The 20,794-nt window shown below is 37.7% G+C and overlaps 1 protein-coding gene across 12 annotated transcripts in view; it reads left to right on the forward strand.

Annotated features, from left to right (window-relative positions):
- Nucleotides 1–20,794, forward strand: part of SYNE1 (spectrin repeat containing nuclear envelope protein 1) — a 518,607-nt gene that overhangs the window by 189,218 nt on the left and 308,595 nt on the right. For all 12 annotated transcript variants that reach the window (XM_029048032.2, XM_029048087.2, XM_029048053.2 and 9 more), the window contains 8 exons: nucleotides 167–331; nucleotides 3,795–3,962; nucleotides 4,749–4,916; nucleotides 6,925–7,065; nucleotides 11,880–12,040; nucleotides 15,283–15,433; nucleotides 18,172–18,399; nucleotides 18,771–18,869. In XM_029048032.2, the coding sequence (XP_028903865.1) occupies nucleotides 167–331; nucleotides 3,795–3,962; nucleotides 4,749–4,916; nucleotides 6,925–7,065; nucleotides 11,880–12,040; nucleotides 15,283–15,433; nucleotides 18,172–18,399; nucleotides 18,771–18,869 (1,281 nt within the window). The remainder of the gene's footprint in view (nucleotides 1–166; nucleotides 332–3,794; nucleotides 3,963–4,748; nucleotides 4,917–6,924; nucleotides 7,066–11,879; nucleotides 12,041–15,282; nucleotides 15,434–18,171; nucleotides 18,400–18,770; nucleotides 18,870–20,794) is intronic.

Below are 20,794 nucleotides of genomic sequence, written 5' to 3' on the forward strand. Positions count from 1 at the left end.
ACTATTCAGATATGTGGACATTTTATACCTCCATTATAGCTCCTATCCCAGACTCTGAGTCATGTAGAGCTTGCTAGCGTCAGGATTTATGAATTCTGTTGGAGAATGATTATGGACTGTGATTCAAGGATGCATTTTTTCGTATTCAAATCTTGTATTTGTCTAGGGAATAAGAGATGAGGTCAGCAAACAGGGAGAGTGTCTCAGTTGGCTAAAATCCAGACTTAAATTTCTGACGGAGGTTTCGACAGCAATGGAAGCAGAGAAGCAAGCCGATGAGCTTTCTAAAGTATCCAGTGACTTCAAGAAACTCGTAACTTTACTGGCAGAGGTATATCGTGAAACTAAATCAACTCTATTCTATGAATAGACTGTGGTGTATTTCTATGAATGTACAGAGGATTTAAAAGGAAATGCTTTAATGAAAGTTATAGCTGAACCTGAGTTGACTTGAATTTGACTTGGATTTCAAGTGGACACCCCTGACTGAGATTTTTATTTGCATGTGAGACTAAAGTAGCCCTTTGATTCACATGCATACAAGAATTCACCTTTGGTGCTTTCTTGTCTTTTTAACCCATTGTGTTCGGCTTTGTTTTTATTTCTTCCTCTTAATGTTTTGATTTTCCTGAAATCTTTCCCCACCCAGCGTTCTCCAATTCTGACATGATCAGCCATATCATTGTGGAATAATCACAGTTAAAGTGTTTATTAAGTTCTTACTATGTGTCAAGCATTGTTTCTACAACTAGGGGAGGTGCAAGATAATCACATTGGACAAAGTCCCCGTCCTACGTGGGGTTTATAGTTTAGGAAACGGAGACACAGAAAAGTTTCGTGATTTGCCCAAGGTCACACAGCAGGGTGGTTATTGGATCCAGGGCTAAAACAATGGTATCCTGTCTCCAGGTTCCAGGCTCTTTTAATAATAATAATAATAACGGTGGTATTTGTTAAGTGCTTACTATGTGCAAAGCACTGTTCTAAGCGCTGGGGGGATACAAGGTAATCCGGTTGGCCCACGTGGGGCTCACAGTTTTAATCCCCATTTTACAGATGAGGTAACTGGGGCACAGAGATGTTAAGTGACTTGCCCAAAGTCACATAGCTGGCAAGTGGCAGACCTCTGACTCCCAAGCAGCCATGCTGCTTCTCTACCTTGCTCTATCCCCATAATCCTGGGGTCTTGGTGTTCTGGGCAGTCCAGATTTCTTAATAGTGCCCAAAGCCCAGTTGTACAAGTGGTGAAATACTTTTGTAAGACCTATGAACACCACTTATGGGTATTTGTATTCCGTAAACTTCTCTTATATCTGATATACTGCAAAAAATGCGTCCATTCTGAATTTGGGAGCATGGAGTTAACAATGCCCTTCAGTAGTCAGGGCAGAAGGAGGTTGACTAGGTTCTGGCCAGAAGTAGACAGAAGCTAGATCTAAGCAGTTTTCAACCATCTTTAGAGAGATGATAGTGGTATATTTTGAAATCATTTGGTTTTCCATGTGCTGAGAAAGAAGCAGCATGGCTTAGTGGATAGAGCACAGGCTTGAGGGTCAAAAGGACCTGGGTTCTAATCCCAGCTCCACCACTTGTCTGCTAGGTGGACAAGTCACTTGGGCAAATCACTTCACTTATCGGCACCTCAGATGCCTCATTTGTAAAATGGGGATTAAGACTTTGAGCTACATGTGGGACATGGACTTTGTCTAACCTGATTAGCTTGTATTTACCCTAGAGCTTAGAACAGTGCCTGACCCATAGTAAGCACTTAACAAATATCATTAAAAAAGGCAGAAATTAGATGTGGTCTCTGATATTTGGGAGCTCAAAATCTAAGAATAGAATTTTCACTGTCTTACTGTAAAGATATATACCCTTTTTGGCATTTAGAAATTTGTATTACAAAGCTGAGGGAATTCCCCTAACTTCTACTGATATATTGTTCTCTTCAGAGAAGAGTCCCTTCTTTGTATTCCAGATTTTAAAAAACTAAATTTAAATATAGTGTGGGATGGGGAGCAAAACCTTGAGAAATCAGAGAGAAAAATCTACTTGTTATGCAGTGATAGGCAGGAAGAAAATGCAGGGGGAAAGGGAAATGTAATGATAGAAAACCATCTGAAACTACAATAGAGAGAAGTTAATAAAGGAAAGTAGTAAGAAATGGTAGACTAAAGAAGAGAAGAAAACTAAATTCAAAGACTTTCAATAAATATTTGAGACATGATAGGGATTTTCCTTTATTTCCATTAAAAAAGCTGTGGAAACAAATCAATCCATTAGTGCTATGTAGAGTGCCTACTGTGTGCAGAGCACTGTATTAAGTGCTTGAGAGAGTACAGCACAGAAGTAGTAGACAGGAGGAGTTTCCAGATTAGAGGTGGAGACATAAATTTAAAAAATTTCAGGTGGATATGTACATATGTGCTTTGAGGGTGAAGTGAAAATCAAAGTGCTAAGGGTTACAGACCCAAGTGCATAGGTGATGCAGAAGCGAGGCAAATAGGGGAAGTAAGAACTTATGTCAGGAAAGGCCTCTTAGAAGAGAGGATTTAGTTACATATGAAAGGGGAGGGAGTGCCAGACCAGAGGGAGGTTGTGGGCAAATGGTCAGCAATGAGAAATATGAAATCAAGGTTCAGTGAGTAGGTTAATGTTAGCGAAGTGAAATATACAGTCTGGGTGGTAATAGGAGACCAGTGAGATAAAAAGGCCGGGAATTTGTTTATTGTTATATTGTACTCCCCCCAAGTGCTCTGCACGCACTAAGCACTCAGTAAATACGATTGACTGAACAAAGATCATGGAAACTGATTAAGTACTTTAAAGTCAATGAAATTGAGGAGTCTCTGCTTGATGCAGAGATTAATGGGCAGCCTTGGAGGGGTTTTTATTATATATTTTAAGCACTTACTATTTGTCAAACACTGCTCTAAGTGTTGGGGTAGATACAGATTAATTAGGTCAGGCACAGTCCTTGTCCCACACGGAGATCACAGCCTGAGTAAGAGGGAGAACAGGCATTTAGGGAGTTGAGGTAGCTTAGCTGAGGGAAACTGAGGGACAGAGAATTTGAGTAACTTGCCCAAGGTCACACAGCAAGCAGTTGGCAGAGACAGGTTTAGAACCAAAGTTATTTGACTTCCAGGCCTGTACTCTTTCCACTTGATTATACTACTCCCCCTGTGGAGAAAGGTGTAGGCTAAGATTTTTTTTATATCGAAAAATGATGTCCTGATTTTTTTTATTTTTAAATCCCTTTTTTATTTGTAGTTTCTCTCCATCTTTCTTCTTCTTAAGGGGAAACTATTCCTAATGATATTAACTTTTTTAAATAATTCATTCATTCATTCATTCAAGAGTATTTATTGAGCATTTACTATGTGCAGAGCACTGTACTAAGCACTTGGAATGTACAAATTGGTAACAGATAGAGACAGTCCCTGCCCTTTAACGGGCTTACAGTCTAATCGGGGGAGACAGACAGATAAGAACAATGGCAATAAATAGAATCAAGGGGAAGTTCATCTCATTAAAACAATAGCGAATAAATAGAATCAAGGTGATTTACATCTCATTAACAAAATAAGGGAACTGAAAGTTTGGGCTGATGCTATGTGCAGTAATTGGCATTCCAAATTGTGAGGCACCTGGGAAATTTTTGGTAGTACTCTACTCAGTATGAGCTTGGCTGATGATTAGTAGCAGAGTAGTAGTTTGTTACTATTACTGATGTGAATTTGTATGAAAAATTACATAAATCGGGTGAATTTTATTTTTGTGTGAAAATGTAGGTTGAAAAGATGTTAAGCAGCCTTGGAGATTGTGTCCAGTACAAGGAAATAGTAAAATACTCCCTTGAGGAGTTAATTTCCAGTTCCAAAAAAGTCCAGGAGCAAGCTGAAGCAATCTTGGATTCTGAAAATTTATTCGAAGCCCAGCAATTGCTTCTGCATCATCAGGTAGGACGGTCCTCTACTAAACTTAAGTTGGCATTGACTCATTATGAGTTGGCATACACAGAGATGTGAAGCCCAAGTTGAATGTGGCTTGTGTGCTGCTTGAGAAAGCAAAGATTGGGTGGGCAAACAAATTTGGGAAATAGCTCTCAATCTCAGGATAGATCCCTCTGGAGAGATTATATGCCACTGAACATTGTGATTTTGAGTTTCTCCATGTTAAAGGTAATAGTTTCATGTACATTGAAAATTACTGTCTTGTATTCCGAGCTTATTGAGAGGAAACTATAGTTAGAAAATAAATGAAACATGGTTTGTAGGAAGAATCACAATATTAAAGGAAAATAGTTTTCTTCCAACTCGGTAACAGGTGGGAGTTGAAGGTGAATTTTTTTGTCTGCTTTCCTGAGATCTAAGTGCCTATCTTGTGATTCTTTGCCTCACAGAAGTCTTATCATGCCTTCTCATTTGTACTTTGAGGAAAAAAAAGTATAGCTAAAATGGGCCTGATTTCTAGCTTATAAATAAAAGCAACTTTGTCTATGATTAAAGTGACTTAATGAAATTTTGTGCCTAGATCATGAAGCTTTATGTGGAAGGCAAATTTGAAGAAAGTAGAACAAGTCAGGCAACCAATGAAAATGGACAATATTTAAACATACGGTTACTTCCTGATCATTTTAAGATGATCCTTTAAGTATATATGATTCCTTTTACACTTTTGAACTAAGTGAATCTCTGGAGGGTGGATACAACATTTATACCGATCTGTTTGTTGAATGTTTCCAGCAAAAGACAAAGATGATCCAAGCAAAGAAGAAAGATGTACAACAACAACTTGCCAGAGCTCAGGGTGAGGGTGAAATGCCTAGGAGAGTCCAAGAGGAATTAAAGAAGCTGGAGGGTACAATGGATCATATGGAGCAGACCACAGAAAGACAGGAACGCCGGCTTCAAGTGAGAACATGGAAATGCAGCCTGCATCTTATAATTTTATACCTTTAAAGGATTACTATCTTAATTTCAACTGAGAACAGGCCTTTGCTTAAATTTTACTGTGCATCCAGATGAACCATGAGTCCTTTCTCCACTTTATGACACTATACAAGATTCGTTTAATTGCATTTAAAAATTATGACTGGTTTCAGGTCTGTTTGTGATATCGTAACCTTAGAGTACTGGTGAGGGAATAAGGAAAGTGAAGCATTTCTTTTATTTGCAGTACTCTTGGGTTTTGAAAAGTATGAGTGGAGTCAGAACAGTTCTCCCCATTGTGAGAAGACCACACCATAGCAAATTTTCACAGGGATGCCTTTCTGTGGACATGGTGTGGAAAATAGCCCATCCCATCTTCTGTGTTTCTTTGTCTAAATTTAATCCTGCTTTTTCTGGATCTTTTTAAAATGGTGGGAGGTTTCCTTTAGGGTAGAGGTTCTATAGGGAAAATTGCTGAGAAGACGATAAAGAAAAGAAAAATGAAATGCTGAAGCCTTTCCCAGCTTCAATTACTGTTCTCTAGAGATAAGAGATTGTATCCAATCTCTCCCTTCCTACCTTTCGCATTGGAGGGTAACCTCTTTATGGGTAGGAATGCATCAGTTTGTTATTCTATACTTCCCAAGCATTTTGTAAAGAATTCTGCACCATTGAGAACTCAGTAATTACTACTGTTGCTGCTGCTATCACAGTATTTATTGAGTGCTTACTGTATGGTATTTATTAAGTGCTAACTGTGTGCAGAGCACTATACTAAGCTCTTGGGAAAGTTCAGTATTACCATTACTACTTTCATTCCCCATCCTGCTGTTCCTCTTTCTTGAGAAGTCCAGCAAAAATAGGTCAAGCCTGGATTTGGTTTTGGGGGGGGGCATTCATTCATTCAGTTGTATTTACTGAGTACTTACTAAGTGCAGAGCACTGTACTAAGCGCTTGGAAAGTAGAGTTGGGCAACAAATAGAGACAATCCCTACCCAACAACAGGCTCACAGTCCAGAAGTTCTACCCAAATGGTTATTCTGCTTTTCATGTAGCAGCATGCTGTGCTGCTTAATAATAATAATAATAATAAATAATAACAGTAATATTTCTTAAGCACTTAACGTGGGCCAAGCACTATACTAAGCGCTGGAGTGGATACAAGATTATCCGGTCGCACATGGAACTCACAGTCTAAGGAGGAGGGAGCCTAGGTATTGAATCCCCATTTTACAGTTAAGAGAACAGAGGCCCTGAGAGGCGAAGTCATTCGAAGGTAAGTGGAAGACCTGGGATTGGAACCCAAGTCCTCTGACTCCCAGGCTTGTGCTCTTTCCTTTAGGCCATGTACCTTCAAAAGCTTTAAAGACCTGTTACAGATGGAAAGCTGGTCTGCAATTGAGAAAAAGCAGGAAATGGGTAGAGGAAAGGTTTTCTTCTCTCCAAATATAAGTGAGCATATTACTAGGGTCATGGCTCAGTGGAAAGAACCCGGGCTTGGGAGTCAGAGGTCATGGGTTCTAATTCCGGCTCTGCCACTTGTCTGCTATATGACCTTGGGCAAGTCATTTAACTTCTCTGTACCTCAGTTCCCCCATCTGTAAAATGGGGATTTAAAGTATGAACCCCACATGAGACAACCTGATGACTTTGTATCTACCCTAGTGCTTATAACAGTGTTTGGCAAGTAGTAAGCGCTTAACAAATACCACTACTATTATTATTATTATTGTGAATACTGAACTTCCTGAGTATGAAAGGAAATGGAATTTCCAAAAATAATTGAATACAGTCTTTTGTAGTATTAATGAATGTTACTGAACAGTGATCCCTCTAGGGAGCTTTTGGTTAGGTTTTTAAGGCATGTAAAATTTGCAATTGCAAAGTAACTGATTTTAGCACATTATCTAACATTTGCATTCAAGTAAATGAGTATGTTTATTTGATATTTGCTCTAGCATTATGCGTTATTGATTCTTTTTAATCTAGGTCACAATAAGAAAATGGGAACGCTTTGAAGCAAACAAAGAAACAGTGGTCAGATATCTTTTTCAAACAGGCTCCCATCATGAACGGTTCCTGAGTTTTAGCAGCTTGGAGAGCCTGTCCTCTGAACTGGATCAGACTAAGGTTTGTTGAAGATGCAATTATTATGACGTTCATCCTGTGTATTAATGTCTTAAGCCACAGTATCTGCTTTTATTCATTAGTATGGAGGAATAGTTTGAGCGTATCAAGAGCAAGAAGGTAAATACTTGCACTTACAAAGATTTCACCAGGATGGTTCCAAGGATCTGCATAGTATGTCTTTAAAATATTTGTCCAGGAATACTGTTTGTCCATTTCTAGTTTGTGCATTTTATTTGGCTATACGTACCCACAGCACTTCATACCTAAACAGTTTATGTGGAGTAGGCACTTTAGAATCAGTACTTGAGATTTTCTCAGCACATCTTCTAATTCAGTTGTGTCTGGTAGCAAATCAGATCCTTTGTGCCTCAGTTTCTTCTCCAGTAGAAAGCATGTAACAAGCTTGCCTTCACAACTGTTGTTCTTGGTGAGTAAATGAATACGCTATTCTCAAACCACAAAAAATTTATGCTAAAACATATATATATATATATATATATATATATATAGGATGTCATGTTATCATTCCCTTGTGTCACATCATCTTATGTCTTTTCTGTGTTGGATTAGGTTATGCCTGTCTTCCCAAATCATAAATGTTTAGTTTGCTACTTAAACCCAAACAAATAAAAAAAGATTAAATTATCTGCTTTATTAAATGATCATTCCAAAATTTACCTTTTTCTTTCCAATCCTGATTCTACCTTATTCACCTTGTATCCCTGCTAAATCTATCTGAAAGTCCTTGATTATGACTCTTTTTTCATTCACTTATGCTATGATAGATTATATTAGCTCTACAGATGCATTTCAAAGATTTATATACTTAGCATTAGTAGCCTCAAAATTTTCCATAATTGTCACTAATCTTACCAATATCATTTGGGTGTTGCATCCTTTGTTACATGGGACTGTATTATGAGTTGTGTTTAAGTTTTGTTATTTAGTGTTACAGTTCTAATAGTGTTCTTTGCGATGTGTGTGGGTAATGTTGAAAGAGCTGTGTGAGGAGGGTCATTTCTTCACTGTGCTGTGACTGCTGTTTGGTGTGTGGACACAGCTGCTTCTTCTAGTACATATCATTATAGCCCTGTTTCAAAAGCTGCATGAGGCCTTTGCTCAAAAGCAGCCATTCAATCTCTGATGCACACAAATTTGGTAGCCTTCAGTTTTTGGTTGTATTTTTTTTTAAAGTCTAAGTCCTGAAAGTTGTGATTGATTCTCTCTCTAGCATTTATTTTGCTCACTTGTAGTTTTTCCATTTTAACTCACAGTTTAGTAGGTGCTTTTCCATCCCGTTGTCTCATTATTCATCCTTTCCACATGTACTGGCTGTGGTTCTTGTGTAGAAAATAAGAAGTTTTGGTCCAGTCCCCTAGACAAGCCATCTTCACCTTATGAGCTACTTGCTTAAATTGGGTTTGTTTTGTTTTGTATTTTAACATATTCCAATAATATGTTTCTCACTGCAGGGTTTGTGAATAAGACATACATACTCTTTCATCACATTCACATCACTGATGAGTAGTTGAATGAATTAATTGGTCTTATAAATTTGAGTTGAAATTTGACTAGCTTTTAAGCTGATGGTCTGGACATTTTCTAAGGCCTCACTGTTGTGAAAAATTCATAGAAAATGCTAATGAAATAGTAGAAGAGATAAGCTTCACAATCATAGCAAGGTTGAACAAGTAGGACTTTTGGAGGACTTCAGATTAAATTCAGAGTCTTCAAAATATCCAGATATATTTTGGTGTCACATACAGATATCAAGTTTCATAAAAGACATTCCCATTTTCTTCCTGTGGTTTGCTATTTCTCTGATTGTCATGCATCTCTGGACAGTTTACTGGGTACAAAACAACTTAGTAGCAGCCCATATTCACACAATCTCATCCCTTAGGCTTGTTTGAAGTCTACAGTTTTCTAGTGACTATGTGATCTCTGGTGTTATTTGTGTTTCCAATCATAGTTAAAAATTCAGCCACAACTTTTGATAATGCTTGTGGAATTTTGGTTTGGGAGAATTTGTTATTGGATTTCCAGCTTCCTTTTTATATCTGCAAGAATCACTGCATGAAAGAGGCTGAATAAAAATTGAACCTGTTACAAATCCTACCTCATTCCATCGCTATGTAGTGGGTTGAACAGAGCCCAATCAACTCTTGGCATGTTAGGAATGTCTTTGTCAAATAACTTCATGATCTTTGTGAACTATCGGAAGCCAAGCTGCCAGACTCAGTTTCTCCCGATTGTATGAAACACTTTTTTAGGGTCCCTGGTTTCTTGTGGTGACATTTGGATCACATGCCTTCATTGATGAGTAGATAAATGAATGAATTGATCCTGTAGTTGATGGCATTATGACTAGCTTCTAATAATGACTGCTGTCATTTTCTTGTATGTGTTTAGCTGTGAAAATTATGTTGGCCCTACCACATCCTAGGTTAACCCTGCACAGACTACTCCCCATTTTAGTTAACTGTGTGGTCCCTGAATAACCAGGGTATTGTTTAGCATTCTGCAGTAAAAATTAATAAAAGATACTCTACTTTTATTTATGCTGATATGTCCTTCAGAATTACTTAGTGGGGATTCTACCTCCCAGAATCTGGTGGAAGCCCATTGTGTAGGAGTTGATTTTCATTTTTTTAAATTTCTTTAAATGAAGAATATTGAATTTCATCTTTTTGAAGCATAAGGCATAAATGGCTAGTAGAAGTGACAGTTTGCCCTGTACCTGATTCTCATCCAGCCTCTGACTAGGATGACATTATTTTTTTTCAATATTTGGAGAGGTTGAGGTACAGGGATGCTACATACTTTGCTCAGGGCCACACACATGGATCTTGGTAGGGAGAAAACGAGACGTAGATTGCCTGACTCCCAATTCGGGGTTTTATTTGGGAGATATAGCAAAGGCTCATTCTTAGCTAGTGATATTTAAGTAGTCTTTATAATAATAATAATAATGTTGGAATTTGTTAAGCTCTTACTATGTGCAGAACACTGTTCTAGGTGCTGGGTTAGATAAAGGGTAATCAGGTTGTCCCACATGAGTCTTACAGTTAATCCCCATTTTACAGATGAGGTAACTGAGGCACAGAGAAGTTAAGTGACTTGCCCAAGGTCACACAGCTGACAAGTGGCAGAGCTGGGATTCGAACCCATGACCGCTGACTCCCAGGCCCGGGCTCTTTCCACTGAGCCATGCTGCTTCTCTCATTTGTTGGTTAATCTAATGCTAAAAGTTATTGTTTTACCTATTCCCAAACATCAGGTGGATGGTGGTTTTTCACTGTCGTTAAAAAGCATGCCATAAACTCTTGTTTTTTGACAGTTTTGTCTGTCATTTAGTAGAGAGACTATATCTGCTGTATCTATAGGGTATGTATCATCATGAAATAAAAATTAATATTCTATTGATCCTGCTAGCTTTTGTCTTTAGTGTGGTAGATAACCATTATTGTATAAGAAAAGGTATCCATTTAGTCCCATTGTGATTGCTCCATATCAACTATTTACTGGCAAAGATATTACTTTACTAAATAAGAAATTTTTAAGTCAGAGTAAAAGAACAACTGATCTTATTAAATTCAGGTATGTGATTATTCAAAAATTATATCACTTTATTTTTTGGCCAGCTGGTTGTAAAATGACTTTTTTTTGTGCTATTAGTGTGAAGTAGAGTGTGTAAAGTATAGTCATATATGCTACAATGTGTGTTTTCACTGCAAAATTTAGGTAAAACATGATGGAAGAATTAGGACATTTTCCCAGAATACCAGTCTCTTCTGATGTTAAAAGATCCACAGATTGGTGCAGATTGATTCTGTACTGGAGAAAACAGTTGTGCAAGTGGTCATTTTGTCATTGAGAACCAGCAAGACCTAGTGGATAGAGAATGGGTCTGGGAGTCAGAAGGACCTGTGTTCTGGGGATGGCGGGGGAGGGAAGCAAATCTTTCCAGCCTCTGTCTTAACTTCAGCCTTACTTATTTTTCTGTATTATATTATATATGTGCCGAATACTGAACTAAACTCTGGGGTAGATAAAGGATGGACACATTCCATGTCAGTCTGTCAATTGCATTTATTGGGCGCTTTGTGCAGAGCACTGTACTAAGTGCTTGGGAGAGTACAATATAACAATAAACAGGCACATTCCCTGCCCATAATGACCTTGGGGCTTGCAGTCTCAATTCCCATTTTACAAATGAGGTAACTGAGGTCCAAAGAAGTTAAGCAACATGCTCAAAGTAACACAGCAGACAGCTGGTGGAGCTGAGATTAGAACCCAGATCTTCTGACTCCCAGGCCTATGCTCAGTCCACTAGGCCACACTGCTTCTCACTGTGTTGCTTTGTATTCTTGTAACCATTCAGCAAGTGGCAAGATTATAAAGTGTTCCGCTAGTGGTGGATATGAAAATTTGCACTGAAAAATGTCCATCATGATGAGACATATGACTCATCAAATTCCTATTGAAGCAATATGATTTTCAAAACAGTGTTCAAAAATATTACTAACTTTCATTAAAGTAGAAACAATATACCTTCAAAATCAAACTTTTATAAGTGAATAGTCTGTGCATGCCCTATTAATCATCCTGGAATATAAACATTAAAATTCCAAATGCCAAGAAAATCAAGATTTTGACTAAGAAAATTATATTGTATTTGGGTATCATGGGGGTGGTTTAAGTGCTTTCTGTGGAAATTAAAATGAGAACAAAGTTGGTTCTAGAACATGTATGATCCAGCTGAGGAATACTTAATAAGTTGCTTGTCTAATAATGATAGCACCTTTTTCCAGGAATTTTCGAAACGGACAGAAGCAGTTGCAGTTCAAGCTCAGAATCTTGTGAAGGAAGCCTCGGAGATTCAACTTGGCTGTAAAAATAAGGAAGTCCTTCAACAGCAGGCCACGTCAATCCAGGAACAAGTTAAAAAGTTGGAAGATACGCTTGAAGAAGAGTATGTGCTTGACAAGTCCTAGAATTTATTATCTGAGATAAAAACCTACTATATTCTTTGTTTTCCATATACCCCTTTTAAATCTCACAAGTTTCTGTGCTTGTCTTCAAACCGTGAGATTTAGGCTGCTTCTAAAGAACTTTTTCTTTATAGAAATCCAATTTTGATCCAAATCTTTAGGATAGAAAATGCACAGAGTAATCTACACATACTTTGCAGATAGGAAAAGAACCCCACTCATCTCCCCTTCAAGTCTGCCTCTCTTCTTCTTCCACAGTGTCTGCATGTAAGCTGGACTGATGAATTAAATTTCAGGATTTTATGTTTTCCAGCCACTTCACAGTGCCCCTGAGTGAGTTTAGAGCAGTCCCTGAAATGTAGGCTAGCCACTGGCAGGTTGAAGGAGCAAAAAATCTCCACTAGCCCTGGCAGTAAATATAGATCAGTCAATCTTCCTGAACCATTTAACAGTCAATCAATCACATTTTTTACAATGCATGCTTTAAACTAAGAACACCATGTGAGCGGAAAGCAATGTCTTTCAGCCCTATAATTCTGTTTTGATAGAGAGTGCAAATAGAAATCCTCCTGACAGCTAGTGAAATAGACATTTGTTGTGTTACTTTGACAGGGGTCCATAAAGTGGTTTAACCTGTTGTTAAGTTTGCCTTGTTTACCCGTGACAGGTAACACATTCAGAAGAACTGTCATCATATATTGAAACTAATATTTCAGAATTTTAAAGACAGCTCATCCACATTTATAATTTTTAAATTATTTCATATTTAAAAAGCCATATATAGCCAAGAGCCTTTTAAACCTGCATTCTGTAGTCTGGTTCTTGAGATGGAGCTGTAATTAGAATATTTTCACTTTGATTAATATGTTGTCACCACATTTGAATGATGTAAAAAAATTGGTGTGTTGACTTCGCATTTTAAAAAGTTTTGATATTATAAGACAGTTTAATACAACTGAAAGCAGTTTATTTTCATAAGTAAATGACACTTGATATAAATGTGTCAGTCTGAATACATGCTAAATTAAATTGAAATATTAAAATTTTGCTGGGCTAAATATGTTTTGACACATCCCTCATAATTTGATAAGTAATTTAATTTCCCAAGAAACATTTAGCAAACTGATTTTGATGTTTTTTGATTAATTTTGCTAATTTATTTGGTTTCTTTTAAATCAGATAATTATTGGCTACTACTACATTATGGTAGTTTCTATTTTAAATATTCTAGCCAGGATGTGCTGCTCTTACAGTGTAGTAGTCATTTATTCTTTAAGAACTTGATAGCTGTAGTGTCCTTCACATTTAGAGATCTGTTCCTCTATCTTTCACTTCCATAATTTTCTATTCTCTGTGGGAGTGATCCACACATATAGAGTGCTTAATTGAGACTCTGTCACCATTTCACCCACCAGCATCTGATGCCTCTTCACTTTTCTTGACATTTTCTAGAGCTTTCTGGTAAACTGGGAAGTCCTTTAATCTTAATTTTTCTTCATGAAATACGATTGGTCTCTTCACTATTATTATAATTATTATTGCATTATTATGGTATTTGGTAAGCGCTTACTATGTGTTGAACACTGTTCTAAGTGCTGGGATTGGTACAAGTCAGGTTGGATAAGGTCTCTATCTCACTTGGGGCTCACAGTCATCTTTTAAAAAAGAAATACAATTTTTAGCACATTTCACTTGCTTACATTCTCTTGCCGAAGTAACTAGACATTTGTGGGTGAAAATTCAGTGTGTTTTTTTAGAAATATCCCAAAGCAATTCAGACAAGCAGTTTCTCTAAGGAGCGAGGTGGGAAAACAGCTATGTGGATAGTTTTCATGAATTAATCCATCAATTACATTCATTGAGCACTTTCTACATGCAGAGCTCAGTACAATAAATCTGGTAGACAAGAAACATTCCCTTAAAGAGCTTCTGGTCAGGGGAGGCAGTCATTAAAATGAATTACAGAATAAGTGCTGTGGAGTATCAAAGTGCTTAATAATTATGGGGAGCCGGAGGCAGGAGAGAATTAGAGTGCTTAACCCTAAGTGTATAGGTGATGAAGAAGGGAGCATAAATAGGTGGGGAAATAAGTGGTTAATAAGGAAAGACCTCTTGAAAGAGGTTGGATTTTTAATAAGGCTTTGAAGATGGGGGAGAGTGGGGGTCTATCAGATATGAAGGAAGGGTGCAGTTCAAGGATAGAAGGAGAACATATGCAAGGGGTAGTTGTTGCGACAGATGAGATCAAGCTACAGTGAGCAGGTTGGGGTTGGTAGAGTGAAGTGTGTAGGTTGGGTTGTAGTGGGAGCTTAGTGAAATTAAGTAGGAAAGAGGGAGGTGATCGAGTGCCTTAAACCAATGATAAGGAGTTTATTGTCAAAATGGATGGGCAACCATTGAAAGATTTGGAGGAGTGGGGAGATGTGGACTGAGTGATTTTTGTTAGAAAAATGATCCAGTTAGCCAAATGGAGTATGGACAGGAGTAGGGAGAGACTGGAGCCAGAGAGGTCAGCAAGGAGGCTGATGCAGTAGTCTAGGCAGGGTAACTGCTTGGACCAGCATGTTTGCAGTTTGGATGGAGGAGGAGGGGTGGATTCTAGAGGTGTTTTGAAGGAAGAACTGACCCAATTTGGTGATAGACTGAATATGTGGGTTGAATGAAAGAGATGTTGAGGATAATGCAAAGGATGAATTATAAAGGGTTGATTTTACCTCAGATTTTGACATAATAGGGAAAATTTTATCCATGGCAAGCTAGCAGTTCATCTAAACTACAATCTTTTTCAGTCTATTTTAGACAAAGCCTTCTATTTCTGTTTTTCTCAACATTAAGACTGAGCCAACATATGGCCTATGAAAAGTGGATTGTTTTATTTGTGAGGTGTGGAGAATTCCTCAATTTGCTATGTATAAAATGTATATGTCCCATTTGCCACTGTTCATGTGTGGAATTTAATTCCATTGATTGGTATTTTCTTATTTGACATAGATCAAAATCTGTTGGATTTAGCAACATTGTTGTTCCAGCAGAAAGCTTCCATAGATAAGGAAATCTTGTAATGCTTCTATTTGTTATGCATGTTTTAGCAGTTAACCTGGGAAAGGTTAGGGTCCCGTGCACTCTGAAAAGTGAAAAGTGCATCATATCAATTGGAAATATATTTTTAAAAAAGTGTTGCTGTATTAAATTTCATTTGTTCATTTAATTTGGTTAATTTTAGTATTAAAACCATGGAAATGGTGAAAAAGAAATGGGAAAATTTTGGCAATAATTTTGAGTCCCTGTCCGTCTGGATAACTGAAAAAGAAAAAGAGCTGGATGGCCTGGAAACTTCATCATCTCCCCTGGATATGCAAATCAGTCAAATTAAGGTGACCAGTTCCCATATTCATTTATAATTTATATGAATCTTAAAAAAATTCCCTTTACTGAATTTTTAATGCGCTTCTCAGGCTTAAAGCAGATGTTTCTGGCCTATGTGACTCAACGGATGTTGCTTATTGCATTCATATAAAGATCCCAAGTCAGCAGGTTTTTCTGGATATGAAAGAACCTGATAGATATAAAACTGTGTTATTAGTGTTTGGTTTATATATTAAATTTTTAATATTGTAAGCTATGTTATTAAAATGTTTTCATGGTTGCTTAATTCTTTTTCTTGATTTTTTTAAAAATGAAGTCCACTGGATTATTGAAGCAACTCTGCTCATTCCATTATGCAGCATAAGGAAAGAATTCATCCCTTAAGATAGGTCATCACTACAAAAGTATCTGTCATGTGCATTCCCCCCACAAAGAGGTGCTGGCCTTTAGGGTATAGATTCAAGCAACCTTTTAAAATAATTTCCTTGTCATAAATGAACCTTGGACAACATTTTTTTACATATTTTAAAGTTTAGTCCTTCCCTTTTATTTCCAGTTGTTCCTAGTTTCCTAAGCAATCGGTCAATGGCATTTGAGTTCTCACTGCGTGCCGAACACTGTTCTGAACACTTGAGAGAGTACAGTATAGTAAGTAGTCAGGATCCTTGCACTCAAGAAGCTTACAGTCTAGCAGGGGAGTCAGATACTGAAATTAATTACAAGAAGTAGAAGCAACAGAATATAAGGATATGTACATAAGCTCGGTGGGAGCTACTCAGTGAAAAACTTCTTACTGTCGATTCAAGTTTTATGTGGGCAAAGAAGAGTCTTGGATGAAGGAACGTTTCACATTCACAGTCCAAGAGGAGTTGTTGGACATGTACATGAAGGGGGAGGGAATGGGAAGCATTGCCAAGGTTACTCCAGCTTGTTTCCCAACCTGACATTCTTTAAGGACCAAGTTATCAATCAAATAATGGTATTTACTGAGCATTTACTATTTGCAGAGCACTGTTCTGAGTGCTTGGAAGATACAGTATGAAACATGTAGACCAAATGTACCTGCCAGTTTCCTGGGACAAAAATTGTTTCCAATTCAAAGATGAAGATTCTTGAAAGAATTTTAATCTTTATTGCTATGAAAAATATAACACAAGCTTACTGGTTTGAATTACGTGGTTGAGGCAAAGAAAACATAACAACAAATAGTTAACTTTCTATTTCAAAGTGCACATTCCATTTTTTCAATTTTCTTTGTTTCTCATAAAGAATAAAATTAATCTAAACTTTGAACAAAACATACATTTCCATATGTGATTTGGACATCGAACTAGGCTTTTCATCAGCACTTCCAAATTGGCCAATCTACTGTTAGTTTTATGAAAAAAATTAAAGCATTTCCGCTCCTTTACTCATGTCTCAATTCGAAGTTATACAGATCCCGGATTGTATAGAGCTGAATCACCTAAGAATCACCCTAGGATATTCTTTTTGAAACTCCTAAGGTCCTGAACAATACCTGAATACTGAGTTGGAAATAGCTTATCCAAAACTCTCAAAGGAAAGGTGGTTAAGGTATTCCACAAATAAGTAGACATAATAAAAGAATAAATATAAAACCCACTGCATGTCCAACACTTGATATAAATGCATTCCATTTCAGCGAATGCTTCCATGTGCCTGTTTCCCACGTTTGCAGACAAGTGCCTCCTCCAAGTGTGTCTTGCTCCGGTTATTTTTTCATGAAATGATGCAAATCATAATAGCAATTGATATACTATTATACTACATATTTGACTATTTCCACAGTCAAAACTACCACCTCAAAAATACCTTGCTTCAACCATCAAGAATGCTTTTTTTCAGATGTCATAATTTAATACACCAGCACCCATTTCTTTAATATTAAGCACTTTCTTTGTGGAGACCCACATCTACCTTTTTTAATTGTTGAACATTAGTTCAACATTAATTCAACATTAGTTCTGCAAGGTGTAGAATTCAGGAGGTAATCTCAATAGTTGATGCAAAAGTTCTTTACATCTATATTAACTAAAAATAGGGTTTCTTCCAGACAGTTGTGTTTCACGTCTGTCTATTTGCAAAGAAGATCTGCTTTATTCCCTTGAGCATAACTACTTTTCTAGAATTATGAGTTAGTGTCTACACATATGTTTCAGCCATAAAGTATCACATGTTCATTAAAAACAAAATTTCTGGTTGCAGGGTATACACAGTAGTGTCTCTTGCTAAAGGGAGAGTCAGTGACTATCAAAGCCTATAAAATGATTACACTTTAATAAGTATGTCCCTTAAAGATGCAGCCAACTGATCATATCGCATAGTGATGGGATAGTGGCAACCTGGCTTTTCTCAAAATCCATTAACCAGCAGATTCTGCGGAATTATTTCTGTGGCTGAGAATCAAATCATCCACATGCTCTAGGATGGCTTTGGAATTTCAAATGCCAATAGTTTTTTCTTCTGAACCACGCAGAAGCAGATGTTGTAAATCATCAACAGCCGGTCTACCTACTTGCCATATGTTCTTTTTCATGCACTGCGTAGTTCACGTGTCTTTATTCTAAAAAGAAGCTTGGGAAAGAATGGTGTTTAGTAATGATGAAACCTAGAATATTCCCTGTGCATGGTATTGATAAAAAGCAACCTTTAACCTCTTCTCCACATCTTTAAATGTTGAGGATTTCATTTGTAACACTAAACCTATTGCCATTTTAAATTTTAGGGTATAATTAAAGACATAAATGATAGAACCAGTGGAATTCCAGATCTAGAAGAGGCAACACAATCTTTTGCCCAGTATATCACCACTGGAGAATCCGCTCGCATTAAAGCCAAGTTGACACAAATAAGAAGATATTGGGAAGAGCTCAGAGAGCATGGACAGTGTCTAGAAGGAATGATATTGGGAAATGCTTCACAACAGCAAAAGTTTGATGAAAGCTTGACAAAGGTACAAAGCACCATTGCTTCAAGTTGAAGTTTATTATCCTATAGATTCTTAAAGAAAAGCCTGAAGTGATTGAAGTTTGACAAAAAAGTTGACCAGTTATTTAGTTGTTTAAAATAATTTAGAAAGTAACTTCGCTGATATAAAACAATATAATTTCATTCTATAGTGTTTTAGCCAGATTGCATTAGCGTGGTATAACTCTTTGAATGTAGTTGTAATATCTCTTTGAATGTAGTTGTAATACTAAAATAATCCATCCTATTGTATTGTAGATTTTTTCCATTTTTCATTTTTTACAATCAATTTATAAACTGGTCCTGTAGATTCCATAACATAGGAAGTTCAATTTTGCCTCTCAACCCATATTTCAGATCCAGCAATGTCTGTCTGAATTTGACGCTAAACTGGAAGAGCCAGTTATCATATGTTCTTCAGCCACAGAAACCTACAAGGTCCTCCAAGAGCACATGGTAAGACTATTATTATAACCACTCTTACATATATGGAGCATACATTAGTGTGATGTGCTTTTTACGTAAGGCATGTTCTGATAAGCATTTTATAGAGGAAAATGCAACAAATAACCTTAAATTGAGGTCATATTAGAGCTGAGAAATGTTATGAAAGGCAATGTGGCCTAGTGGAAAGAACATGGGCCTGGATATCAGAGGATCTGGATTCTAATCTCGGCTCTGTCACTTCTCTGTTGTGTTAATTTGGGCAAGTCACTTAACTTCTCTGTGCCTAATTAACTCTTCTGTAAAATGGAGATTAAATCTTCCTCCCTCAGATTTAGATTGTGAGTCTCCATGTGGGATAGGGGACCGTGTCCCACCTAATTATCTTGTATTTGTGGCGTAGTGGACAGAACACGAGCTTGGGAGTCAGAAGGTCATGGGGTCACTTGTCTTCTGTGTGATCCTGGGCAAGTCACTTCACTTTTCTATGCCTCGGTTATCTCATCTGTAAAGTGGGGATCAAGACTGTGAGCCCTACCTGGGAGAGGACCGAGTCCAACCTTATGATCTCGTATCTACTCTGGCGCTTAGTACAGTGCCTGGCCCATAGTAACTGCTTAACAAATACCATAATTGTTACTATTATTACCCCAGTTCTTAGAAAGTCCTTAATACCTAGTAAGCAGTTAACAGATACCATAAGATAATTTGAAAGGTCTTAAAAATGTTTTAGCTAAGAAATATGCATATAAGTATCCTTTTTTTTCCCAAAGGTGACAAGAGATTCCATACTGGCAGGCAAGTGGCTGAAAAGTCCAATGTAGGACTGACACTTTTTTCCACAGTGTTTGCATATGAGAATTGATTCTTGCTGCACAAGTGGATTTGTCCCATATGAGGACAAATTCCTAACCTACTACAACTGCTCAACTAACACCAACCTACTGGATTTCACCTATCCCTCTGCTGAACCTTTGCTCACATCCTCTCTCTCTGTTCTGGAATTCTCTCCCCTTTCATATTTGACAGGTCACTACTCTCTGCACCTTCAAAACCCTTCTAAAATCACGTCTGCTCCAAATAGTCTTCCCAGACTAAGCCCTTGGTTTCCTCATCCACCCTCTCCCTGCATCAACTAAGCACTTAGCTGCGTACCCCTGTCTTAATGGATAGAGCAGGAGCACTGGGAACTCAGAAGGTCATGGGCTCTAATCCTGACTCAACCACTTGCCTGCTGTGTAACCTTGGGCAAATCTTTACTTCTAGGGGCTTCAGTTACCTCATCTGCAAAATGAGGAATGGCACTGTGAGTCCCACATAGGACGGGTTTGTATCCAACCCGATTTGCTTGTATCCTCCCCAGGATTTAGTACAGTGTGTGGCACAATGCGTGGCACATAGTAAGCGCTTAACAAAACCACAATTTCTATTATTATTATTACTGTGATGCTTACCACAGCCCCACAGCACTTATGTACATATCCCTATGCTTTTTTTAATGGTATTTATTAAATTCTTACCATGTTAAATGCCAGGCATAGTACAAACTTGTCACACAAGCTATAAGTGGTGGATCTGGATTAGAACCCAGATCCTTCTGATTTCCAGTCCCGAGCTGCCCATGCTGTATCCACTAGGCCATGCTGCTTCCCCTAGCTGTAATAATAATAATTATGGCATTTGTTAAGCACTTACTGAGTTCAAAGCACTATTCTTAGAGTTGGGTTAGATACAAAGTAATCAGATTGTCCCACGTGGGGCTCTCAGTCTTAATTCCCATTTTACAGGTGAGGTAACTGAGGCCCAGATAAATGAAGTGACTTGCCCTAGGTCACAGAGCAGACAAGTGGCAGAACCAGGATTGGAACCCACATCCCCTTTATCCCAAGCCCATGCTCTTACCATTAGGCCATGCTATTTTAATGACTGTCGCCCCC

Source organism: Ornithorhynchus anatinus, chromosome 2 (genome assembly GCF_004115215.2).
Source record: "Ornithorhynchus anatinus isolate Pmale09 chromosome 2, mOrnAna1.pri.v4, whole genome shotgun sequence".
Lineage (NCBI taxonomy): Eukaryota > Metazoa > Chordata > Mammalia > Monotremata > Ornithorhynchidae > Ornithorhynchus > Ornithorhynchus anatinus.